Consider the following 27,456-nt stretch of genomic DNA (forward strand, 5'->3'; position numbering starts at 1 on the left):
TGTACCGGTAGTTATAGGTTGGATCGCGCCTGCGAGCTGCTGGTAGAGAACGCCGGGGATTTCAATGTGTTGATCTTCAACAAAATGGCGGCGGCTTGAGATACAGTCACGTGACCCCATGAACTGTCATGGCCTCGCAGATACCGGGGTCTCCGACCCTGAGACAGGTGAGAGTGAGCTGGAGGGGAGAGCACCGGAGAGAATGGGAGGATACTGTGTGTATACGGGGGAGGATACTGTGTGTATACGGGGAGGATACTGTGTGTATACGGGGGAGGATACTGTGTGTATACGGGGAGGATACTGTGTGTGTATACGGGGAGGATACTGTGTGTATACGGGGGAGGATACTGTGTGTATACGGGGATGATACTGTGTGTGTATACGGGGAGGATACTGTGTGTGTATACGGGGGAGGACACTGTGTGTGTACGGGGGGGAGGATACTGTGTGTGTATACGGGGAGGATACTGTGTGTATACGGGGATGATACTGTGTGTATATGGGGGAGGATACTGTGTGTATACGGGGGAGGATACTGTGTGTATACGGGGGAGGATACTGTGTGTATACGGGGATGATACTGTGTGTGTATACGGGGAGGATACTGTGTGTATCTAGGGGAGGATACTGTGTGTATACGGGGAGGATACTGTGTGTGTATACGGGGGAGGATACTGTGTGTATACGGGGGAGGATACTGTGTTGTGAATTCCGCTCTTGGGCTCCCTCCGGTGGCTGTAAGTGGCACTATTATGAGTTCTGTTCTTGGGCTCCCTCCGGTGGTTATAAGTGGTACGGCTGCTCCTTGGATTTAGCAGTCAGCAGCTGCTCCCACTGATTGTCTATTCAGGCTCGGCTATTTAGCCTGGCTCTATCCTTCAGTTAGTGCCAGTTGTCAATGTTCCTGGTTGGATTTACATCTCTGCTTGGATTTCTCTGCTATTCTGACCAGATCATCAAAGATAAGTCCTGGCTTGGTTCTTTGCAGTCCTTATGTTGTGGACTTAATAGTTCAGTACATTCTATGTTTTTTCTAGTCCAGCTTGTCAGTATGGATCTATTCAGTTAAGCTGGAAGCTCTGGAGAAGCAGATTTATCCTCCACACCTTTAGTCAGGTGGTGGAGATTTTTGTAAACTCTGTGGTGGATTTTTCTAGTATTTTAATACTGACCGCACAGTATTCTGTCCTGTCCTATCTATCTAGCTAGATTGGCCTCTTTTGCTATATCCTGGTTTCATTCTGTGTATGTCATTTCCCTCTCCACTCACAGTCAATATTTGTGGGGGGCTGTCTATCCTTTGGGGATATTCTCTGAGGCAAGATAGCTTTCCTGATTCTATCTTTAGGGGTATTTAGTCCTCCGGCTGTGACGAGGTGTCTAGGGAGTGACAGGAACATCCCACGGCTACTTCTACTGTTGTGTTAAGTTTAGGGTCTGCGGTCAGTAAAGGTACCACCTCCTCCAGAGCACGTCCCATGTTGCTCCTAAACCACCAGTTCATAACAATACTGTGTGTATACAGGGGAGGATACTGTGTGTATACGGGGAGGATACTGTGTGTACGGGGGGAGGATACTGTGTGTATATACGGGAGAGGATACTGTGTGCATACGGGCAGGATACTGTGTGTATACGGGGGAGGATACTGCGTGTATACGGGGAGGATACTGTGTGTATACGGGAAGGATACTGTGTGTATACGGGGGAGGATACCGTGTGTGTATACGGGGAGGATACCGTGTGTGTATACGGGGTAGGATACTGTGTGTGTATACGGGGAGGATACTGTGTGTATACGGGGGAGGATACTGTGTGTATATGGGGGAGGATACTGTGTGTGTATACGGGGGAGGATACTGTGTGTATACGGTGTAGGATACTGTGTGTATATACGGGGAGAATACGTGTGTATATACGGGGGGGATACTGTGTGTATATGGGGGATGATACTGTGTGTGTATACGGGGAGGATACCGTGTGTATACGGGGAGGATACTGTGTATATACGGGGGAGGATACTGTGTGTATATACGGGGGAGGATATTGTGTGTATACGGGGGAGGATACTGTGTGTATATACGGGGGAGGATACTTTGTGTATACAGGGGAGGATACTGTGTGTATACGGGGGAGGATACTGTGTGTGTATATGGGGAGGATACTGTAGGTGTATACGGGGAGGATACTGTGTGTACACGGGGGAGGATACTGTGTGTATACGGGGATGATACTGTGTGTATACGGGGAGGATACTGTGGGTGTATACGGGGGATGATACTGTGTGTGTATACAGGGGAGGATACTGTGTGTATACGGGGGAGGATACTGTGTGTATACGGGGAGGATACTGTGTGTATACGGGGAGGATACTGTGTGTATACGGGGAGGATACTGTGTGTGTATACGGGGGAGGATACCGTGTGTGTATACGGGGGAGGATACCGTGTGTGTATACGGGGTAGGATACTGTGTGTATACGGGGGAGGATACTGTGTGTATACGGGGAGGATACTGTGTGTATACGGGGGAGGATACTGTGTTTATATGGGGGAGGATACTGTGTGTATACGGGGAGGATACTGTGTGTATACGGGGAGGATACTGTGTGTATACGGGGGAGGATACTGTGTGTATACGGGGGAGGATACTGTGTTTATACGGGGGAGGATACTGTGTGTATACGGGGGAGGATACTGTGTGTATACGGGGAGGATACTGTGTGTATACGGGGGAGGATACTGTGTTTATATGGGGGAGGATACTGTGTGTATACGGGGAGGATACTGTGTGTATACGGGGAGGATACTGTGTGTATACGGGGAGGATACTGTGTGTATATGGGGAGGATACTGTGTGTATACGGGGGAGGATTCTGTGTGTATACGGGGATGATACTGTGTGTATACGGGGAGGATACTGTGTGTATACGGGAGGATACTGTGTGTATATACGGGTGAGGATACTGTGTGTATACGGGGGAGGATAGTGTGTTTATACGGGGGAGGATACTGTGTGTATATGGGGGAGGATACTGTGTGTATACGGGGGAGGATACTATGTGTATACGGGGGAGGATACTGTGTGTGTATACGGGGAGGATACTGTGTGTGTATACGGGGGAGGATACTGTGTGTATACGGGGGAGGATAGTGTGTTTATACGGGGGAGGATACTGTGTATACGGGGGAGGATACTGTGTGTATACGGGGGAGGATACTATGTGTATACGGGGGAGGATACTGTGTGTGTATACGGGGAGGATACTGTGTGTGTATACGGGGGAGGATACTGTGTGTGTATACGGGGAGGATACTGTGTGTGTATACGGGGAGGATACTGTGTGTATACGGGGAGGATACTGTGTGTATACGGGGAGGATACTGTGTGTGTATACGGGGGAGGATACTGTGTGTGTATACGGGGGAGGATACTGTGTGTATACGGTGTAGGATCCTGTGTGTATACGGGGGAGAATATGTGTGTATATATGGGGGGGATACTGTGTGTATACGGGGGAGGATAGTGTGTTTATACGGGGGAGGATACTGTGTGTATATGGGGGAGGATACTGTGTGTATACGGGGGAGGATACTGTGTATACGGGGGAGGATACTGTGTGTACACGGGGGAGGATACTGTGTGTATACGGGGGAGGATACTGTGTGTGTATACGGGGAGGATACTGTGTGTGTATACGAGGGAGGATACTGTGTGTGTATACGGGGAGGATACTGTGTGTGTATAAGGGGAGGATACTGTGTGTGTATACGGGGAGGATACTGTGTGTGTATACGGGGGAAGATACTGTGTGTATACGGGGGAGGATACTGTGTGTGTATATGGGGGAGGATACTGTGTGTATACGGGGGAGGATACTGTGTGTGTATACGGGGAGGATACTGTGTGTATACAGGGAGGACACTGTGTGTATACGGGGATGACACTGTGTGTATACGGGGAGGATACTGTGTGTATACGGGGAGGATACTGTGTGTATACGGGGAGGATACTGTGTATACGGGGGAGGATACTGTGTGTATACGGGGGGAGGATACTGTGTGTATACGGGGGGAGGATACTGTGTGTATACGGGGAGGATACTGTGTGTATATGGGGGAGGATACTGTGTGTGTATATGGGGAGGATACTGTGTGTGTATACGGGGAGGATACTGTGTGTGTATACGGGGAGGATACTGTGTGTATACGGGGAGGATACTGTGTGTATACGGGGTAGGATACTGTGTGTGTATACGGGGAGGATACTGTGTGGGTATACGGGGAGGATACTGTGTGTGTATACGGGGAGGATACTGTGTGTGTATACGGGGAGGATACTGTGTGCGCATACGGGGAGGATACTGTGTGCGTATACGGGGAGGATACTGTGTGTATACGGGAAGGATACTGTGTGTATACGGGGAGGATACTGTGTGTGTAAACGGGGAGGATACTGTGTGTATATGTGACGGGGTGTACGACAGAGCAAGAAGGGACAACAGGTCGAGGGACGATCCAACGAGATTTATTAAAGCAGGGAGCATACAACATCAAATATCTATAATGTCCTTCAAGTCCACGAGAAGTCCACAATAAGTCCAAGTAAAGAAACAGATCTGGAGGTGCTTTCCAGTAATCCCACACCCGATAAACTAAACAATAGTCCTTCCACGAGTCCAACAGAACAGATTCGGGGGCACCTCCCGATAATCCTTGTGCCAGCTAAAAAGCAATAGTCCACACGAGTCCAAGGGATCCCAAAACAATCTCACGAGCAACGAGATATGTCCTCAGCTCAAATCTCGCCCCGTTCACTTCCGCAGTCACAGATGGACGTGGGGTCTTGCCTCAGCTAAGAATCCCCACTCCTTCTCCTTTTAGGATCAACTCACATCTGATCTCAAAAATAAGAATGGATTGTCTGAGCTCCTGGGATCCGCCCATGAAGGGGGGTAGGGGTCACACCTTCTATTCAATGGTTGGGTCCACCAGAAGATTCTAGACTGGTCGGCTCCGCTTAGTCTATGTAGTATGTACATTTGACTAGCCACCTGCTGTGAGGAAGAATGGCTATTCCTTCACTAGTTGACAAAGCTTAATTACATTATAGCTTAGGGCTGCAAGTATTGGGGGAAGGAGACATATTGTTACAGGTGAACTCCCAGCACAAGAAAATACATAAATTACAGCTAATAGAAACCAGAGAACAGTTACATACATCAAATGGCATATTATTCAAATACAGGACTGGGCAAAAGTACATATCATGACAATCCCTTCCCCTCCCAATTTGTGTACGTACTAGGGACCTCTACAGGTCGCTGGTTAAGTACACACAGGCAGAGCGTAACTTACATGTGGCTTCATGCAGCCATGAATTGGCATCGTAGTTCTCCCACATCCTTGCCCAGGAGAACATCTGCAGGCAGACCACCCAGCACCCCAACCACACATCGACTGACCCCAAAACCAAAGTTCAGATCCACAGTGGCTGTGGGAATAGTCCTCCATTGTCCACCAGCCACTTCAATGACAATCCCAGGTCCTCTATGGATTGCCTCAGGCCGAACCACTCGGGGATCAGCCAGTGTGAGGAAAGCCCCTGAGTCACAAAATCCAATAAGTCTCTGTCCATCCAGCACGACCTCCTGCAAGTGCTTACCTCGATGAGCAGAAGTCGTCATAGCTGCGGGTCGCTCACCATAAACTCCTAGTGGTTAGTGTTGAGCGATACCTTCCGATATCAGAAAGTATCGGTATCGGATTGGATCGGCCGATACCGGCAAAATATCGGATCTCGCCGATACCGATACCTGATACCAATGCAAGTCAATGGGACGAAAATATCAGAATTAAAATAAACCCTTTCTTTCCTTGTAGGTTCATTCTACATGAAGGAAAACAACTAAGAATAATGTAGGATGTATTGGGGGAGGTGGCGGAGACATTAAAGGCACAGAGGTTTAGCCCAATCAAATAGAATAGCAGGATTTTTTTTTTTTTAAGATGTTCGGAGTTACAAAGATATTGACTATGTTAATAATTTTTTTATTTTGTCAGATATTGATGTTTCACTACTTCCACGCCCTTCACCTTTTTTTTTACTTCTCCCACACTTTCTTCTTCATCATCATCAGCATCTTTGACATCAACTTCTTCTTCACCTTATTCATCTTCTTCTTCATCTTCTACCTATTATTTTTTTTTGTTACATTCTTCATGTTCTTTTTATTCAACTATTATTCTTCTTCATATTCTACTTCTTCATCATATTCTTATTTGTGACAGGCATTCCCGTAGTTGTTATCTATAAAAGTTTGAAGATTACACCTTCCGTTCTGCCTGTCACAAAAGAGTTACATTTGTCCACGTTCAGTTTGGCCTGCAGCATCAGGCTTTATCCAGGGGCACCACGAGGAAGAACGGACTCACCCCCATACACTGCTTAGTCTTCTTCTGCTTATAATTTAGATAATATCTTTTGCTCTGTTATTTAGTGTTATGCTTAATGTTCTTCTGCTCTTTGTTCTGCAGCCTCTTGTTCTTCTGCTTCTCGGTCTTCCATGTCATCGTCTCCAGGGTCGTCGTCTCCGGGGTCATCGTCGTCGTCATCGGGGTGATCTTCAGGGTCATCGTCTCCAGGGTCATCGTCATCTCAGTGGTTGTCGTCTCTGGTGTCGTCGTCATCTTAGGGGTGGTCTTCCGGGTCGTCGTCTTTAGGGTCTTGAACTTGGAAATGTAGCAGAAGGTACAAGAAGGCTGAGAAAATGCCAAGAACCAGCTGATGGTACGGGAACTCGGATGGCTACCCAAAGGTCCAAGAGCCAATGGAACTACCGAGGACCAGCTGACGTTACTGGAACCCGGTTACTAAGCAGGAGGTACTCATGCCAGAAAGCACTACCAAGGACCACCTGACGTTGGTGGAACTCGGATACCCAGAAGGAGGCAACTAAGGCAAAGGCTCTGCCCAGAACCAGCTGACGGTACTGGAACCAGGATGGGGACATATTCAAGATTGTCTTCTTAGAGCCCCAACTAGCGGTGTTGGAGCAAAGGGTCAGCAGGGGGAGCAGAGTGTAGGCCGAAGCCTGCACTGGAGGCAGCTTTGTGTCTGCGTGGCGTTTGCAGGACACGATGCCGGCTACACAGCAGGGGAACAGCTGGCATTGCTGAACCCCTCTGACACATTGGCGGGTGTTTTTCTCTGTGCAGCTAGCACTTCCGGGCACCAACTGGCGGTGTTAGAGCCCAGGTTCAGCAGGAGGAGCAGAGGAGCAGAGTGTAGGCCGAAGCCTGCACTGGCGGCAGCTTTGTGTCTGCGTGGCGTTTGCAGGACACGTTGCCGGCTACACAGCAGGGGAACAGCTGGCGTTGCTGAACCCCACTGACACATTGTCGGGTGTTTTTTTCTGTGCAGCCAGCACTTCCGGGCACCAACTGGCGGTGTTAGAGCCCAGGCTCTGCAGGAGGAGCAGAGTGTAGGCCGAAGCCTAATTGAACCAATTTTAAAGGTAACCTTTAACCCCCTGTCTCAGGTGTTACAAACTGGAAGAGCCACCTTGTGCAGCAATAATGCTACACAAGTCAAAGGTTGCTCTTTTAATTTTGTTCCTTGCACACGCTGAATGAAACACGTTTAAAATGTAGCCCCTTATACAGTCAAACAGTCTTGGAGGCGTTAGTTCCCTTCTTATTGAGACGCAGCACAGCTGTCAAAACTACCACCTTGGTGCTGGGCGCGGCCTCCTGAGCATCGCTTTTTGCTGTACAGGAGTCTGCGCTGTTGTGTTATTCCTTGGCCATTCGCTGTTAGCGCTGCCCGTCTTCTGACATCATTTGATGTCGGCTTTTGCGGTTCGCGATGCCCATGAATCCCAGCCGCGCAGTGTCTTTTCATTAATTCACACTGCGGGGCTGGGATTCATGGCCTTGCGCAGTATATATGTTCGCCTCTCACTCGTGTCCTTACACCTGCTTCAGGCTGTGCGGCGTCAGCTGATCCCTTATCGCATGCATGAAGCCGCACAGACTGAAGAAGGCGGAAGGAGATGAGTGACAGGCGAACATATGCACTGCTCATGCCCATCAATCACACCCTCGCAGTTCAAATAAATAAGACACCGAGGGGCGTTGTGTCGGGCAGGGCGGCCGCAGAGGCGCAGCCAGCCAACCAATGATGTCAGAAGACAGGCAGCGCTACCAAGGGGGTTGCTGCGTGTCATTACAAAGGAAAGTCACACCTCAGGGACGGTGTAATGGTATCAGGGGACACATTTTATACTTGTTGAGTTCGACATGTGCAAGGAGAATAACTTAATGAGCCACCTTGTACAAATGCAGAATTACTGATGTACAAGGTGGCTGTTATACATACAAACACCTGGGGGGGGACAGGTTCCCTTCAATTTCAGTTGTTGTGTCTGCGTGACACTTGCAGGACACGATGCCGGCTACACAGCAGGGGAACAGCTGGCGTTACTGGACCCCACTGACACATTGGCTGGTGTTTTTCTCTGTGCAGCCAGCACTTCCGGGCATCAACTCGCGGTGTTATAGCCCAGGGACAGCAGGAGGAGAGGGAGCAGAGTGTAGGCCGAAGCCTGCACTGGAGGCAGTTTTAGGTCTGTTGTGTCTGCGTGGCATTTGCAGGACACGTTGCCTGCTACACAGTGGGGGAACAGCTGGCGTTGCTGAACCCCACTGACACATTGGCTGGTGTTTTTCTCTGTGCAGCCAGCACTTCTGGGCACCAACTGGCGGTGTTAGAGCCCAGGCTCTGCAGGAGGAGCAGAGTGTAGGCCGAAGCCTAATTGAACCAATTTTAAAGGTAACCTTTAACCCCCCATCAGGGGTTACAAACTAGAAGAGCCACCTTGTGCAGCAGTAATGCTGCACAAGTCAAAGGTTGCTCTTTTAATTTTGTTCCTTGCACACGCTGAATGAAACACGTATAAAATTTAGCCCCTTATACAGTCAAAACTGTCTTGGAGGCGTGAGTTCCCTTCTTAATGAGACGCAGCACAGCTGTCAAAAATACCACCTTGGTGCTGGGCGCAGCCTCCTGAGCGTCGCTTTTTGCTGAACAGGAGTCTGCGCTGTTGTGTTATCCCTTGGCCATGCGCTGTTAGCGCTGCCCGTCTTCTGACATCATTTGATGTCGGCCGGTGCGGTTCGCGATGCCCATGAATCCCAGCCCCGCAGTGTCTTTTCATTTATTCACACTGCGGGGCTGGGATTCATGGCCTTGCGCAGTAAATATGTTCGCCTCTCACTCATGTCCTTACACCGGCTTCAGACTGTGTGGCGTCAGCTGATCCCTTATCGCATGTGACGGCCATGAAGCCGTACAGTCTGAAGAAGGCGGAAGGAGATGAGTGACAGGCGAAGATATGCACTGCTCATGCCCATCAATCACACCCTCGCAGTCAAAATAAATAAAACACCGAGGGGCGTTGTGTCGAGCAGGGCGGCTGCAGAGGCGCAGCCAGCCAACCAATGATGTCAGAAGACAGGCAGTGCTACCATCCTCGCCTCTCCTCGCCTCTCACTCCCCTCCCTCCGGCTTCTTCAGACTGTGCGGCGTCACGGCCGTGGCATGCTATTAGGGATCAGCTGATGGCACACAGTCTGAAGAAGGCGGAGGGAGATGAGTGAGAGCCTGAGGTGAAGATATGCACTCTGCATGCCCATGGATCCCAGGCCCGCAGTGTGATTAAATCAGAGGACACTGCGAGGCGGGATCTCGGGCAGCGCGTCTGCACAGGCGCAGCCAGCCTGACACCAAATGATGTCAGAAGACGGACAGCGCTAAGTGCGCCTGGCCAAGGGATAACATAACAACGCAGGCTCCGGGACAGAATCAAACAACGCTGAGGAGGCGGCGCACGGCGCCAAGGGGGTAGGAATGACGGCTGTGCTGCGTCACATTACAAAGGAAAGTCCCACCTCCGGGACAGTTTAATGGTGTGAGGAGACACATTTCATAAGTGTTAGGTTCAGCGTGTGCAAGGAGCACAACGAAAAGAGGCACCTTTTCCTTGTGCAGCATTACTGCTGCACAAGGTGGCTCTTTCAGTAACAAAGGCCTGGGGGTTGGGACATGTTCCCTTAAATGTAAGTAGTTGTGCCAGTGTGGCGGTCACATGACACGTTGCCGGATACACAGCAGGGGAGCAGCAGGCGTTGCTGAACCCCACTAACACATTTGCGAGGTGTTTGGCTCTGTACAAACAGCACTTCCGGGCAGCAACAAGCAGTGTTGGAGCCCAGGGACAGCAGGAGGAGCAGAGTGTAGGCCGAAGCCTGCACTGGCGGCATGTAAATGTCTGTTAGTGTGCCAGCGTGGTGGTCGCATGACACATTGCCGGATACACAGCAGGGGAGCAGCTGACATTACTGAACCCCAATAACACGGCACCAAGTGTTAACTGTGCAGCCAGCACTTCCAGGCACCAACTAGCGCTGTTAGAGCCCAGGGACAGCAGGAGGAGCAGATTGGAGTTATTGCCGCACACACAGCTGGGGACCAGTTGACGTTACTGAACCCCAATAACAGAGGAGCGACTGCTGACTGTGCGGACAGCACTTCCAGGCACCAACTGGTGGTGTTGGAGCCCAGGGACAGCAGGAGGAGCAGATTGGAGGTATTGCCGCACACACAGCTGGGGAACAGCTGACGTTACTGAACCCCAATAACAGAGGAGCAACTGTTGACTGTGCGGACAGCACTTCCAGGCACCAACTGGCGGTGTTGGAGCCCAGGGACAGCAGGAGGAGCAGATTGGAGGTATTGCCGCACACACAGCTGGGGACCAGCTGACGTTACTGAACCCCAATAACAGAGGAGCGACTGCTGACTGTGCGGACAGCACTTCCAGGCACCAACTGGCGGTGTTGGAGCCCAGGGACAGCAGGAGGAGCAGATTGGAGGTATTGCCACACACACAGCTGGGGAACAGCTGATGTTACTGAACTCCAATAACAGAGGAGCGACTGTTGACTGTGCGGACAGCACTTCCAGGCACCAACTGGCGGTGTTGGAGCCCAGGGACAGCAGGAGGAGCAGATTGGAGGTATTGCCACACACACAGCTGGGGAACAGCTGGCGTTACTGAACCCCAATAAGAGGAGCGACTGTTGACTGTGCAGACAGCACTTCCAGAAAGCAACTAGCGGTGTTGAAGCCCAGGGACAGCAGGAGGAGCAGAGGAACAGAGTGTAGGCCGAAGCTTGATTGGAGCAAGTTGAAAGGGAACCTTTAACCCCCCCCTCAAGGCGTTTGTAGCTGAAAGAGCCATCTTATGCAGCACTAAGGATGCAAAAGGAAAAGGTGGCTCTTTTAATTATGCTCCTTGCAAACACAGAAGTAAACACTTATAAAATGTGTCCCCTGATACCGTGAGACCGTCCCGGAGGTGGGACTTTCCTTCGTAATGGGACGCAGCACAGCCGTCATTCCTATCCCCATGGTGCCGTGCGCCGCCTCCTCAGCGTTGTTTGAATCTGTCCCGGAGCCTACGCTGTTATGTTATCCCTTGGCCATGCACACCTAGCGCTGCCCGTCTTCTGACATCATTTAGGTGTCAGGCTGGCAGCGCCTGTGCGGCCGCGCTGGCCGAGATCCCGCCTCACAGTGTCATCTAATGTAATCCCACTGCGGGCCTGGGATCCATGGGCATGCGCAGTGCATATCCTCGCCTCTCACTCCCCTCCTTCCGGCGTCACAGCCGTGGCATGCTACTAGGGATCAGGTGACGGCGCACAGTCTGAAGAAGGCGGAGGGAGATGAGTGAGAGCCTGAGGTGAAGATATGCACTTCGCATGCCCATGGATCCCTGGTACGCAGTGTGATTAAATCAGAAGACACTGCGAGGTGGGATCTCGGCCAGCACGACCGCACAGGCGCAGCCTGCCTGCAACCAAATGATGTCAGAAGACGGGCAGCGCTAAGCATGTGCTGCATCCCATTACGAAGGAAAGTCCCACCTCCGGGACGGTTGTACGGTATCAGTGGACACATTTTATAAGTGTTAAGTTCTGCGTGTGCAAGGAGCTAAACTAAAAGAGCTACCTTTTCCTTGTGCAGCATTACTGCTGCACAAGGTGTCTCTTTCAGTAACAAACGCCTGGGGGGGGACAGGTTCCCTTACATTTAAGTTGTTGTGTCAGCGTGGCGGTCACAGGACACATTGCCGGCTACACAGCTGGGGATCAGCTGACGTTACTGAAACCCAAGAACACTGGGTCGTATGTTTTGACTGTGCAGACGGCACTTTTGAGTCTCAACTGGCGGTGTTGGAGCCCAGGAATTACAGTTCAGGTGGTAGAAAGATGAACACAACAGGAGACCTGGATACTGTAGACCCCCAATTATTTAATCAGGAAGAGGAGTGGCAAATTCCTACGAGATCCAGGCCTGGTTCATTTTCAGAAATGTAAGCCGGTCAACGTTATCGGAGGATAGTCGCATGCGACGGTCTGTTAGTACACCACCTGCAGCACTAAAGACGCGTTCCGATAATACACTAGCCACAGGGCAAGCCAGCACCTCCAATGCATACTGGCTTAGCTCTGGCCATGTATCCAGCTTAGAGACCCAAAACTTGAAAGGGGAAGAGCCATCTGGGAGTACAGTAAGAGGGCAGGACATGTAGTCTGTCACCATCTGACTGAACCGTTGCCTCCTGCTGACTGGAGCCGCCGATGATGGTGTAGACATTTGTAGCGGGCACACAAAACTGTGCCACAGTTGGGCCATACTGGTTTTGCCTTTGGCAGAGGCACTGCTTCTGCTCCCTCTTTGTGCAGAGCCTCCTCCACTGCCTCGATGCACTGAGCTGCTTCGTAACGCACTAGCAGCACTGCTCTCAGCTGGACTGGAGAAGATGATGGAATTCACCAGTGTGTCTTGGTACTCACGCATTTTACTCTCCTGGTTCAACGGTGTGATGAGCCTTTGTACGTTGTCCTGGTAGCGAGGATCGAGGAGGGTGTACACTAGGGTTGAGCGACTTTTACTTTTTCAGGATCGAGTCGGGTTTCGCGAAACCCGACTTTGTCAAAAGTCGGGTCGGGTGAAATCGGCCGATTATTTCGAAAAGTCAGGGATCCGACCGAAACACGAAACCCAATGCAATTCAATGGAGAATCAAAGTCGGCAGTGAGTGGAGGACAGGAAAACACCAACAGAGCCCATTTTAATGCCAAAAACATCAATTCTTGTTACTTAAGCTTGTCAATCTTAATTTACCTTATAATAATAGTTAGTCATTGAAAATTTGGGGGTCATTTGGCAACAGTTGTGGGGGGAGTAGGGCTGGCTCAAGTTTTTCGTGGGCCCAGGAAACGTGGATTACGTCGCGGCGGTGGAGCAGTGAGAGGTAAGTATTTCAACTTTGCAAGTGCTGTGATCCTGAGCAAGCAGGGGGGGCCCACTCGTTCGCATTGGCACTGGCACAGGGCCCCTCAAAGTATGGCGTTGTGATTGACGGCGGGGGCACCTCCCACCGGCAGAGACACTTTTGCGTACTATGAGGGGCCCTGTGCTATTGACGTCGCCAATGAGTATGCTCCCCCACCTGTTGAAGGAACCTGCACTTTCATCTGCACCTTCCTCTTTGTCCTCATGTAAGGTGGTATAGTATGCGGGAAGGGGAACCTGACTTTCAGCAGGGTCAGATACTGGCTGTGTAAGGGGAGTGCAAGGGGAATGTAGTGGTCTGGGTCAATGTACCAGCAGACTCATCTAGCAGTGGCTGGGCAATGGGCAGGAATGAGGAGGAAACACAGATATAGGCCCAAAATAAAAAAAAAGTAGGCTAAAAGCTGTTAAAAATTGGTAACAGGAGTAAACAGGCAGCATTGGTTTGTTCAGTGGAGGAGAACAACAATCAGCGGCAGACACCGTTAGTAGGGCCCAACCAAACAAGTAGGCCAAATGCAGTTTCATATTCTAAATATAGGCCGAAAGCCTGAAGATTGAAGCTCAGCTTTGTGTAGTAGAGGAAAACAAGAGGCAGCAGCAGACAACGTTACTAGGCCCAAACCAAGAACTAGGCCAAATGTAGTTTCATATTGTTGTTACAGGCCGAAAGCCTGAAGCTTCAAGCTCAGCTTTGTTTAGTAGAGGAAAACAAGAGGCGGCAGCAGACAATGTTACTAGGCCCAACCCAACAAGTAGGCCAAATGCAGTATAATATAAAAAATATTTAAACGAAAGCCTGAAGATTGAAGCGCAAGAAAAATAAACCAGGAGAACACCAAGGAGCGGCAGACACGGGACAACAGTTGAAGTTCAGCTTTGTTCAGTGAAGGAAAAAAAAAAGCAGCGGAAGACACCGTTATTACGCTCAAATAATAAATTAATCCCATAATCCGAAAAAAGGGGGGTTTAATATAGGCTGAACATAAGCACTTCGATAATAGATGCTGAATTAAATTACCTATTAAGGTATGAAGTGACACATTAGTGAGTAACGGTAAAAAGATCTTTATTGACAGGTAGTTTTAAAATTACAATTCTTAAAAAGACAGGATGGTGTAAACAATTGGACCTCCAAAATATAGACAGGTGGTGATGGTGACCCACGGTTCCCAGTGACAATGTATTTTATGAATATACATATAAGGTGTTGCTATGCTAGAAATAGTATCCCTATAGAAGAAACAAGGCTGTCTATGTGGATGGACGTGAACATGTCTCTTTAAAAATCCCACATAACAGTCTAAAATCTAATTGAAGGGTATAACAAAGGAATAAGTAAGCAGTGATATGTATGTGTATTTAACGATACCCTCGCACCAGGAGATAAGGAATGGCTCTGGCAGTAGTAATAATAGATTTTATTGTGGTGGTATAGGGGTAGAGATGGTATTAACTACTAATAATTACTACTGTGCATACCGGTAGGAAAATAATGGCAATGAAGCCACAAAGGAGATTGGCCACTAGGTGGCAGTGTGAGGCATGAAGAAGGAAAGCATAATTTCCTAAAGGAGACAACCAACAGAGAAAAAACAAAAAGAAAATGGTGACAGAGCCATAACTGGTATTTACCTGATGGTGAGTGGAGATGGGTAACGATGGGCTGGGAAGGCAAGTCACCTCCTGTGCCCAACGAGCGCCGTTTCGCCTTATCGGCTTCTTCAAAACAAGAGGGGCAATGGAGTCTAGGTGTTTAAGGGGGTTTACACTGTGTTCCAAATGATTCTGCACAAAGAGTTTAGGAGTGATAAGGTTAGAATTTTTTTGTTTGTCATTTAAACTCATTGATGGTGATGTGTGTCAGGCCTCTTTATATCACTGAAAGCAATTGCAGATACCTGTGCACATTAGTTTGGCCGGTGTGTCCAAATAAAGGCAAGACTACTTCAGAAGGCTGTTCCACATTATTAAGCAGCCTATATTTTTTGCCAAAATGGGAAAGAAAAAGGATGTGTCGGCTGCTGAGAAGCAACAAATTGTGGAGTATTTAGGTCAAGGCATGACTACAATCAACATTGCCAAGACCCTTCATCGTGATCATCGCACAATCAAGAAGTATGTAGCTGATTCCCAGCACACACGTGTGCGTGCTGATAAGGAAGAATTGAGGACTCTTTCCAACAGGCAATTGCGTAAGGTTAAAAGAGCAGCTGCAAAAATGCCTGGTCATAGCAGCAGACAAGTTTTTGAAGCTGCTGGTGCCTCCAACGTCCCCAGAACAACAAGATGCAGGGTCCTTCAGAGGTTTGCAGCTGTGCGTAAGCCATCCTGTCGACCACCTCTATCCACTGCACACAAGCAGAAACGGCTCCAGTGGGCCAATCGATACATGAAGACTGACTTCCAAACTGTTTTGTTCACCGATGAGTGCCGTGCAACGCTCGATGGTCCAGATGGATGGAGTGGAGGATGGCTGGTTGATGGACACCCCATGAAAACACGGCTAAGGCGCCAACAAGGAGGAGGTGGAGTAATGTTTTGGGCTGGAATCATGGAGAGAGAGATTGTCGGCCCCTTTATGATCCCTGAAGGGTAAAGATGAACTCCATAATCTATGTGGAGTTTTTAAAACAACACTTCCTGCCATGGTTCAAGAGGAAGAACCGTGCTTTCCACAGCAAGATCATTTTCATGCATGATAATGCACCATCTCATGCTGCAAAAAACACATCTGCATCTCTGGCTGCTATGGGCATAAAAGAGGACAAACTTATGGTGCGGCCACCATCTTCCCCTGGCCTCAACCCCATTGAGAACCTCTGGAGCATCATCAAAAGGAGTGTCTATGATGGCGGTAGGCAGTTCACATCTAAGCAACAGCTCTGGGAGGGGATTCTGTCCACATGCAAAACAATTGAAGCAGAAACCATCCAAAAACTGACAAATTCAATGGACGAGAGAGTTCAGAAGCTTCTTTCCAACAAGGGGTCCTATGTGCAAATGTAACATCACCTAGAATAAAGTTTTCACTTGAAAACTGTTTGATTTCATTTTGTAATAAGCTGATAATGCTTATATCTTCACAATTGACCATTTTTTTGTTCAAAATAAAAAAAAAGGTTGAAAACTCTGCTGTGCATAATAATTTGGAACATGCATTTTCAGTGTTTATTTTTTTTAAAAAGATCCTTTTTTCATAGGCAGTTTGTTCCAAAACATTGCAATTATACTAGAATAGTAGATGACTGGAAAATAACAATGACTGCAATCAGATAGGTAATTTAGAGAAAATAGGAGGAAATATTATTTGCATAATAATTTGGAACACAGTGTATATGTCCAGGCTGCTTCTTTATCTATCAACCAGCATAACTTCCCACCCCCATAAGGTCATACCGCTAATATTACTCCTGGTTTGTCTCCACTTTTTCTGTTCCTCCCTTTCCCCACTTTCTCCCTCTAAGAAGAAAAAATGTCACCTCACTTATTTAATATATAATGTGATTTCATCTCATTTATTCCTTACATAATGAGACTTCACCTCATTTATTTCATATTTAATGTGACTTCCTCTTTCAGATCTCTCTCTACTCCCAGTAGCTGCAGCTTCTTCTAAAGTGGGGAGGAGGTGGGTCTTTTCCCTCTGCTTTGTCCAATGCGTGTGTGCGCATGCGCCGGTCTTGTGTCTCTGCAGGATTTGCGATCAGCGTCATCATGATGATGTGCGATCCTTATGATCGCCCACCACCAGACGCGAGACCGCAAGTCCCCTTTTCCCTCAGAGCACTTCACCATGCTCATGCACCGCATATCACGCGATATGTACCCCTTAACAACACCGGACACGTCCACTAACTTCTCACACAAGGCTGTTTACTGCCGCCCCACAGTGTTTGCTAAACCGTACACATATCCTCTGTGAACTTCAGACACGCCCACTCACTACATGTGTCATCACCGTCTATATCCGCCCCCTCTGCACGTCAACCTCGGCGTCCCTACGCGCAGATAGCAACGCTACACACGCGTCCATAATAACATTCTGAGATCCCCACCAAGTCACATGTATCCAATTGACCAACCCCGTCCCGCCCCCCCTCGTTGTACGTCACACCCGGCGTCCTGGACATATAAACCCCCTTAAACACCTAGACTCCATTGCCCCTCTTGTTTTGAAGAAGCCAATAAGGCGAAACGGCGCTCGTTGGGCACAGGAGGTGACCTGCCTTCCCAGCCCATCGTTACCCATCTCCACTCACCATCAGGTAAATACCAGTTATGGCTCTGTCACCATTTTCTTTTTGTTTTTTCTCTGTTGGTTGTCTCCTTTAGGAAATTATGCTTTCCTCCTTCATGCCTCACACTGCCACCTAGTGGCCAATCTCCTTTGTGGCTTCATTGCCATTATTTTCCTACCGGTATGCACAGTAGTAATTATTAGTAGTTAATACCATCTCTACCCCTATACCACCACAATAAAATCTATTATTACTACTGCCAGAGCCATTCCTTATCTCCTGGTGCGAGGGTATCGTTAAATACACATACATATCACTGCTTACTTATTCCTTTGTTATACCCTTCAATTAGATTTTAGACTGTTATGTGGGATTTTTAAAGAGACGTGTTCACGTCCATCCACATAGACAGCCTTGTTTCTTCTATAGGGATACTATTTCTAGCATAGCAACACCTTATATATATATTCATAAAATACATTGTCACTGGGAACCGTGGGTCACCACCTGTCTATATTTTGGAGGTCCAATTGTTTACACCATCCTGTCTTTTTAAGAATTGTAATTTTAAAACTACCTGTCAATAAAGATCTTTTTACCGTTACTCACTAATGTGTCACTTCATACCTTAATAGGTAATTTAATTCAGCACCCAAATAATAAAGTCAGTGGTAGTAGACGCAAAGTATTAAATGGAGGCCAGGGCCCCTGTATATTTTAACTATCATCTATCATTTCAAATAATTTGTATTGGCAGTGCCATTTAAGGTTTTAACCGCACAGACTACACAGTGGTGGAGCTGGGAGAGGTAGTACTGCAAGCGGTAGAGCACAGTTCAAGCTGGGGGGGGAACACTCTCTCGTGGGCGGTGGTACTGGCACAGGGCCCCTCATATTAGGACGGTGTAATGTGAGTTGTGGTTCAGTGTCTCCCCCCAAAAAATGAGGAAGTCTGGTGGAAGAGGCCGTGGGCGGGGGTTGCCAGCTGGTACTGATGGTGGTGGTGGTAGTGGAGCATCTGGTGGTAGTGGCAAAAGCACAATAGCACCTAAGGCTGGAGGTGTTGAGCCAGCGTCATCGTCTGGCTACACAAGGCCTCGAACGCTCCCTTACCTGGGAGTAGGAAAACAATTTTTAAAGCCGGAGAAGCAGGAAAAAGTGTTGTCTTTCCTTGCTGACTCACCCTCTAGCTCTTTCGCCTCCTCTTCCCAAAGTTCTAAATGTAAGAGCGAGTCGTCAGTGGATGCTCCCGGTCAGGAGAAAGACGTTTCCTTGTGTCCTTCTCCCAAACCAAAAGTGAAGGATGCATCAGGCGACACTACAGGTTACTCCATGGAGCTGTTTACACATACCGTGCCAGGGTTAGAAAGGGAAATTGTACACTGCCAATTACAAGAAGAATCGGACATGGAGTGCACTGATGCACAGCCACAGCTAGATTGTGATGCTGTTCCATTGACTCTGATCACTACATTGCCCTCGCAGTTTACTAAGCCAGAATTTTACCCTGATGAGACTATGGTGCCCTGTCCCGAACGCTATAGCACCTTACACGGTGACACTGAGGAAGGTGCACATGACATTGAGGAGGAGGTGATAGATGACCCAGTTATTGACCCAGATTGGCAGCCATTGGGGGAAGAGGGTGCGCTGCCACTAGCTCAGAAGCGGAGGAGTATGACCGCAGCAGCCATCTACATTGCAACAGCTGTCATCTGGCAGGCCCGTATCGGGCCAAAAATGTTTGCGAAAAACAAAAACAGTTTTAGGAGAGCGTGGCCATTCGGTGAAAGTAGCACAGCACACAATGCCTGAATAAATTTTTGATAGTAGGAAGAGTGCAGTGTAGCAATTTTTTAACCAAGATCAGAATGATCAGTCAAAAGTTATCTGTAAGAAATGCTCATCAGCTTCTAATTTTTAGTCCCTCAAAAAACTCTGCACGACCAAGTTGAGCACATATGCGAGACGTGGGATGTGACTGTGAGTGAGGTTGCCGAGGGCCAGAGCTGCCACCAGATTTTGGCCATTGTCACACACTACCATGCCTGGCTGGAGATTCGCTGGCACAAACCACACGTCGCTCTCCTGTTTGATGGCATTCCAGAGCTCCTGCACTGTGTGGCTTCGATTCACCAAAGAAATTAATTTCAAGACGGCCTGTTGACGTTTGGCCATGGCTGTACTCATGTCGGTCGTAACAGGTAAACGTTCACGGGTCCATGTGGAGGTGGACTGTGATGGCTCCTGCAGCGATGATTCTGAGGAACTTGTGTATGAGGAGGAGTCAATGCGTACAGACTGGATTCCTGCAATCCTTGGAGTGGGCAGGACACATCCTGTGCCACTCGCACGATCTGTACCCGGCTCAACAACATTAACCCAATGGGCAGTGAGGGAAAGGTATCGCCCCTGCCCATGGTGACTGGTCCACGCATCGGTGGTGAGGTGGACCTTGCTGCTGACGGCGTTCAGTAGTGCGTGTTTTATGTGTCCTTCCACATGCTTGTGCAGGGCAGGGACGGCTTGCCTGCTGAAATAAAAGCGGCTGGGCACATTGTACTGTGGGACTGCCAATGCCATCAAGTCACGGAAGCTGTCAGTCTCCACCAGCCTGAATGAGAGCATTTCAAGGGACAGTAGTTTTGCAATGCCAGCTTTCAGAGCCTGTGCTCGGGGGTGGTTTGCCGAGAATGGCCGCCTTTTCTCCCATGCCTGTACTACCGATGGCTGTAGATTGGGCTGGGAGTGTGAGGATGACTGGGAACGTGGTGCTGCGGGTGGAATTACAGTGGGTCTCTGGACAACAGTGCCAGAGGTTTTTCCATGGCGATCCTGGGAGGAAGCCGAACCAGCTGTGTGTGAGCTGGAGGAAGAGGCAACACGAGCTGAAGAGGTGGTAGCTGCCGCTGTTGGTTGGCCTAGGTCTTCAGTGTGTTTTTGTAACTCCACCGCGTGCCTGGTCTGCACATGTTTCCACATATTTGAGGTATTGAGGCTGCTGACATTTCTCCCTCTTTTGATTTTCTGATGACACACCTTGCATTTGACAAAGCAAATGTCATCTGCAACTGTGTCAAAAAAGGACCAGGCACTGCAAGTCTTGGGAGCGCCCTTTTTGGCTTTTGGAAGAGACATGCTCCTAATGGGTGCCGAAGTGGAGGCTACAGGCTCCGCAGTCTTCCCCCTCCCTCTCCCTCTTTGGCCCATTCAGGGAATCTCTTCATCAGAGCTGCTCCCACCACCTTCCTGTTCCTCACGCCACAATGGGTCAAGGACCTCATCATCTACACTACCCTCTGCCACCAACTGCTCCTCCTGGGTAGTCTCAGCAGCACAGCATGCACCAGAAAGTGGCACCTGAGTGTCATCATCAGATGCGTACTGCGGTGTGGTGACCGGAGGCACTGGCCCACCCGCCTCTTCAGAGTCAGAGAGACAAAGCTGTTGCGCATCACTGCACACTGCCTCTTCTTCCATTTCTCCAATGCTGCTTGGCTGGCCCCCTGTTTCCAAGCCAAGAGATTCAGAGAACAGAAGTAGAGATGGCTCCTGTCCTGGGCTCTCTGACTGCCTGGGCAATTTGGCAGGTGGTGAAGAGACAGATGGGTGCTCTCCAGTGCACTGTGCCTGAGAGGATGTGGCACTAATTGAAGTCGATGCGTTAACTGCCATCCATCCAACAACGGCTTCAATTTGGTCTTCACGCAGCAGCGGTGTACGGCGCTCTCCGACTAAGCTGTGCATGAAGGACTGTTCCCTGCTGAAACTGGGTGATGATGAGTCACCGGTGCCCGCAGCAGGCACAGAATCCCCACGTCCTCTCCCTGCTCCACGCCCATGTGCCTTACTCCCTGCCTTCTTCATCTTGGTTGACTGATAAAGATAAGCAGAAAAGTACTAAGGGCTTAGTGTGCTTATTCCTGAACAGCTCCTAACAGGTATAAGAAACACTAATTTTCTAAAGTGTGGACTAGACTTTACATTTGTGTAGGCCACATTAGCTCATATTAAAGTGGTGTGTTTGGTGAACTTTATTATTTATTTATTTATTTTTTGGCAGAAGTGACTACAGGGCGAGCTGCACTCACACGGAGACCGTGCAGACAGTCGTAAACGGCGCTGCAAGGCCCAAAAAACCTCCTCTAGGTTATCCTATGTAGTGTTTTTCCACAATTTAGCTGGATACGGGTGGAAAGCCACTAATAGGAATTATTTGAAAAAATGTGCAGCAGGCTGCACTATTTGCAAAACAGGACAATGTATTTTACGGTATGAGGCAGTGACGCACCCTGAGCTGGATACAACTGGCTGTGGCTGCACACAAACTACAGGGTGAGCTGCACTCACACGGAGACCGTGCAGACAGCCGTAAACGGCGCTGCAAGGCCCAAAAAACCTCCTCTAGGTTATCCTATGTAGTGTTTTTCCACAATTTAGCTGGATACGGGTGGAAAGCCACTAATAGGAATTATTTGAAAAAATGTGCAGCGGGCTGCACTATTTGCAAAACAGGACAATGTATTTTACGGTATGAGGCAGTGACGCACCCTGAGCTGGATACAACCGGCTGTGGCTGCACACAAACTACAGGGCGAGCTGCACTCACACGGAGACTGTGCAGACAGCCGTAAACGGCGCTGCAAGGCCCAAAAAAACTCCTCTAGGTTATCCTATGTAGTGTTTTTCCACAATTTAGCTGGATATTGGTGGAAAGCCACTAATAGGAAATATTTGAAAAAATGTGCAGCAGGCTACACTATTTGCAAAAAAGGACAATGTATTTTATGGTATGAGGCAGTGACGCACCCGGAGCTGGATAGAACCGGCTGTGGCTGCACACAGACTACAGGGCAAGCTGCACTCACACGGAGACCGTGCAGACAGCCGTAAACGGCGCTGCAAGGCCCAAAAAACCTTCTCTATGTTATCCTATGTAGTGTTTTTCCACAATTTAGCTGGATACAGGTGGAAAGCCACTAATAGGAAATATTTGAAAAAATGTGCAGCAGGCTGCACTATTTGCAAAAAAGGACAATGGATAGAACAGTATGAGGCAGTGAACCACCCTGAGCTGAATACAACCGGCTATGGCTGCACACAGACTACAGAATGGGCTGCACTCACACACACACACACACAGAGACCTTGCAGATCGCTGTGAAAACAGCGCTGCAAGGCAAAAGCAAGGTGAACACACAGCGATTGCTAAATTAGCCTGGGAAAAGCACAATGAAGCAAATCACTATCTCAACTGGCCCTCAGTCAGAACACAGCGTCCTATGTCTAACTGAATTCACAGCAGAGTGAGCCAGAAATGGCGGCAGCGTTTTTTATAGTGCATCATGACATCATTTCAGCAGCCAATCACAGCCTTGCCAGTAGTTACATGCCCACCATGCTGAACAGGATGTGCACACACTTGTAATTATTCCTCATTGGCTGAATTCGTGCAGTTTGAATTCTGGGAACTTCCGATGCCGGTATCCGATTTGCGGTAAATATCGGAACTCGGTATCGGAATTCCGATACCGCAAATATTGGCCGATACCCGATACTTGCGGTATCGGAATGCTCAACACTACTAGTGGTGCAACATGGGTGGGTGAGGCACTAGGCCAGTCCTCACGTAGTGGTGACATGTCTTCCTCCATGGCACTTGGCTGTACATAATTAATAATATGACTGGGTACAGGATCAATCCTCATTTGAACAGCTGGGCAGGAGGCTTGCAGATGCCCTGGCTGCCCACATCGATAGCATCTGTGCTGGGTCTCACTCCATCCAAGACGTCCTCTTGGGCGAGGGGTAAGGGAACCTGGAGGCTGGTTCCCACCTGAAGGTGCTGTAGGGGTTTGAGGACGACTCCTCCATGGGCTGGCTGGGCATGAGGCCTGCAGATGCCCACAACCATAACACTTGCGCTCATCTACTTCCTCTCCTCATCGTATTCCAGAAAATGCAGTAGAAGCAACTGGAGGCACAGTTACACAGGTATCAGCATGAGGTGGTGGCTTAGAGGAATGGGGAACAATGGGGACAGAAGAACTGGGGGCCACCGGTGTTGTGGAGCTGGTAGGCCTCTCTCGATCCTCTAACAGAACCCTCCACTGAGGCTTGATGGTGAGAGCCAGATCAGCAAGAGATGTGTTATGATCCTAGTGGCTAAGGATCACAAAACGGACTAGCTAAGTTTATGAACATAGACACGAGCTCTAGGGAGGTGGTAACTGGACTGACCGCAAACCTGATCCTAACCAACACACTAAAGGTAGCCGGTGAACGTGCCTAAAATCCTGGACGTCTCGACGCAGCCTGAGAAACTAGCTACTCCTGGAGGGAAAGTAAGACCTCACTTGCCTCAAGAGAAATCACCCCAAAGATATAGGAAGCCCCCAACAAATAATAACGGTGAGGTAAGGGGAAAACACAAACGTAGAAATGAAAACAGATTCAGCAAATGAGGCCCGCTAATACTAGATAGCAGAAAACAGATAGTGAACTGTGCGGTCAGTAAAAAACCCTATGCAAAATATCCACGCTGAGAATACAAGAACCCCCACACCAACTAACGGTGTGAGGGGAGAAACTCAGCCCCCTAGAGCTACCAGCAAGCAAGGAAATCACATATTAGCAAGCTGGACAAGAAACAAATATAAACCAAGAAACATATGACCACTGATGGTCAAAAAATGAACAAAGCAAAACTTAGCTTCTCTTGAAGAGACTGATAACGAAGGACTGCAGGAGAGCTCCAACATAGCACTGAAGACATTGGCAGCAGGCATCAACTGATAGTCCAAGGGAGGAAACCAGCCCACATATAACGAGACAGCTGATGCCAGTCAGAAACCTGCAGAAAGACAGCACTCAAACAGTACCACTTGTGACCACAAGAGGGAGCTCAGAAATAGAGTTCACAACAGAGATGCAGCTTCTTCCACTGTCGCTGGTCTCCTCTCACGCACCCATTCCTTGATCTCAACGGGGCACTGGGCAAAGAATTGTTCTAATAGGATAACCTGGAGAAAGGTGTTCCAGGTTAAGGCCTTGGCCTCCAACCAGCGATGACATATTTGTTTGAGTCTATGAGCATATATCTTAAAAGACACTTCCCCATCACAGGCTAAAGTACGGAACTGAGTCCTGTAAGTGTCTGGCGTCACAGCATAATGTTCTAGAATAGTCTATTTAATATCCGCATATTCACGGTTCCCCCGAGGGTCCATAGCTCTATAGGCTTCGGCAGCTCCACCCTCTAAGAGCCCCACAAGATGTCGGACTCGCTCCCTTTCCGGGACTTCCATTAATCGACACTGATGCTCAAAGTCCTGGAAGAAGCCCTCAATGTAGCCTGCAGCCTCATTAAAAGGCTTGAAGTCTTTGCGGGACACTCTGGGGACTTCCCTCATGGTGGGTGCTGAGGTTACAGTCTGTCTGGAGCTTCTAGCTGCTTCCAAAGCGATCTGCCTCTCCAGCAATGCCATCTCCTGAGCTCTGTGAATGGCCTCCCTCTCCTCGGCTCTGTGAATGGCCTCCCTCTCCTGAGCTCTGTGAATGGCCTCCCTCATATCGTCTATGGTGGCCTCTTCTCCCAGCAATGCCAACTCCTCCTCGTACCACACAACCCACTGACTTTTTTGGGTATTTACCTCTGGCTGCAGTCTTTCCTCCATTTGCTGTGAGGATCCTTCCTCAGCATCATCTTGCAGGCGAACTCCTTCCAAAGCCTCAATTAGCTGCTCCTTGGGGAGTCCTTTAAAACGGACTCCTACTTCACAGGCCTTTGATTGTAGGCTCCCCAAAGTCCAGTTCTTGTACTCTGCGGTGTTGGTTCCTGATGTTGGGCAATTGTCCTCCATTCCTTCTGCTCTGATCCTACTGCTGCCAACCAGTTTGTGACAGGGGGTACGGCAGAGCAAGAAGGGACAACAGGCTGAGGGACGATCCAACAAGATTTTTTAAAGCAATGAGCATACAACATCAAATATCCATAATGTCCTTCAAGTCCATGAGAAGTCCACAATAAGTCCAAGTAAAGAAACAGATCTGGAGGTGCTTTCCAGTAATCCCGCACCCGATAAATGAAACAATAGTCCTTCCTCGAGTCCAAGAGATCCCAAAACAATCTCACGAACGACGAGATATGTCCTCAGCTCAAGTCTCGCCCTGTTTGCTTCCACAGTCACAGATGGACATGGGGTCTTGCCTCAGCTAAGAATCCCCACTCCTTCTCCTTTTAGGATCAACTCACATCTGATCTCAAAAATAAGAATGGATTGTCTGAGCTCCTGGGATCCGCCCATGAAGGGAGTAGGGGGTCACACCTTCTATTCAATGGTTGCGTCCACCAGAAGATTCTAGACTGGTCGGCTCCGTTTAGGCTATCTAGTATGTACATTTGACTAGCCAGCTGCTGTGAGGAAAAATGTCTATTCCTTCCCTAGTGATGTTGACAAAGCTTAATTACATTATAGCTTAGGGCTGCAAGTATTGGGGGAAGGATACATATTGTTACAGGTGAACTCCCAGCACAAGAAAATACATAAATTACAGCTAATAGAAACCATACATCAAATGGCATATTATTCAAATACAGGACAGAGCAAAAGTACATATCATGACAGTATGCGGGGAGGATTCTATGTGTATACGGGGAGGATACTGTGTGTATACGGGGAGGATACTGTGTGTGTGTATACGGGGAGGATACTGTGTGTGTATACAGGGGGGATACTGTGTGTACAGGGGAGGATACTGTGTGTGTATATGGGGAGGATACTGTGTGTATACGGGGGAGGATACTGTGTGTATACGGGGAGGATACTGTGTGTGTATACGGGGGGACGATACTGTGGGTGTATACGGGGAGGATACTGTGTGTGTGGGGGGGAGGATACTGTGTGTGTGTATATGGGGAGGATACTGTGTGTGTGGGGGGGATATATACGGGGGTGGGTCCTCCTGCCCCATCACACCGCTGTCACCTCTCGGGTCCGTGTGCCATTATTCCTTTGTGCCCCCAGTTCCTGTTCCGGCAGCGGGTACTGGGCCTGTACAGGAGGATCCTCCGCACAGTGCGCCGTATCCCGGACCCCGCGGACCGCACCTACGTGAGGGAATGGGCCCGGAGGGAGTTTTGTGGGAACAAGACGACCAGTGATGAGGTGAGCGGGGTGATGGGGCATGGCGGTGATGGTGAGGGGTACGGCTCCGTGCTGGGATCACATGACCCCTGTCTTCCTGCAGATCACTATATGGATGATGATCTCTCAGGGCGAGCGGCATCTGCAGGAGCTGGAGTGGGCACTGAAGCTGGACAAGTCCTAGATTTGTGGTCGCCATCATACAGGGGGCATCATGGAGCGGAGTACAGACCCCTCTGCTGACCCCGGGAGTGTGGACATCTGTCCTGACCTGCATGGTCATACCACTGTGGGGGATAGGGGGAAAGGTTCCATCCATCTCCTCGCCTTTATTTTAGGAGTACCTTATAAAATCCTATATTTTTATATCTTTGTGTTCACATGTTTCTTTATTTTTTTTAATTTATTTATTTCTTTATTTAAACTGCTTTTTTAAACTGCTTTTCCATGTGGTGCTGGGGCCACTGTGCAGTGTGGAGCCAGACTGTGCACGGGGTGGGAAGACTGGGCTGTGATGTGCAGCCTGTGTGTATTAGTGTACGTGGGAAACTGAGCCGTGGTGTGGCTGAAGTCCATCCATAGGAGGTCTTGACCATGGCTTGCGGTGTATGTGGGACCTGACCGCAGGCTGTGATATGCAT

At 49.0% G+C, this 27,456-nt stretch overlaps 1 protein-coding gene across 1 annotated transcript; it reads left to right on the forward strand.

Moving 5' to 3' along the window:
* The first annotated feature begins 53 nt into the window (after nucleotides 1-53).
* On the forward strand, nucleotides 54-27,183 carry LOC143793306 (LYR motif-containing protein 2-like). The gene is made up of 3 exons (XM_077280168.1): nucleotides 54-167; nucleotides 26,696-26,836; nucleotides 26,919-27,183. Exons 1-3 carry the CDS (start codon nucleotides 129-131, stop codon nucleotides 26,997-26,999), a joined length of 261 nt encoding a protein of 86 aa, XP_077136283.1. The 5' UTR covers nucleotides 54-128; the 3' UTR covers nucleotides 27,000-27,183.
* The last annotated feature ends 273 nt before the right edge of the window (nucleotides 27,184-27,456 follow it).

Source organism: Ranitomeya variabilis, chromosome 1, assembly GCF_051348905.1.
Source record: "Ranitomeya variabilis isolate aRanVar5 chromosome 1, aRanVar5.hap1, whole genome shotgun sequence".
Taxonomy (NCBI): domain Eukaryota; kingdom Metazoa; phylum Chordata; class Amphibia; order Anura; family Dendrobatidae; genus Ranitomeya; species Ranitomeya variabilis.

What these genes read in the sequence shown, in the direction of transcription:
- LOC143793306 (XM_077280168.1), top strand. Translation starts at nt 129, where the DNA reads ATGGCCTCGCAGATACCGGGGTCTCCGACCCTGAGACAG. An exon ending in GGTCTCCGACCCTGAGACAG is followed by an intron (nt 168 to 26,695) that starts GTGAGAGTGAGC and finishes TTGTGCCCCCAG; the next exon opens with TTCCTGTTCCGGCAGCGGGT. An exon ending in ACAAGACGACCAGTGATGAG is followed by an intron (nt 26,837 to 26,918) that starts GTGAGCGGGGTG and finishes GTCTTCCTGCAG; the next exon opens with ATCACTATATGGATGATGAT.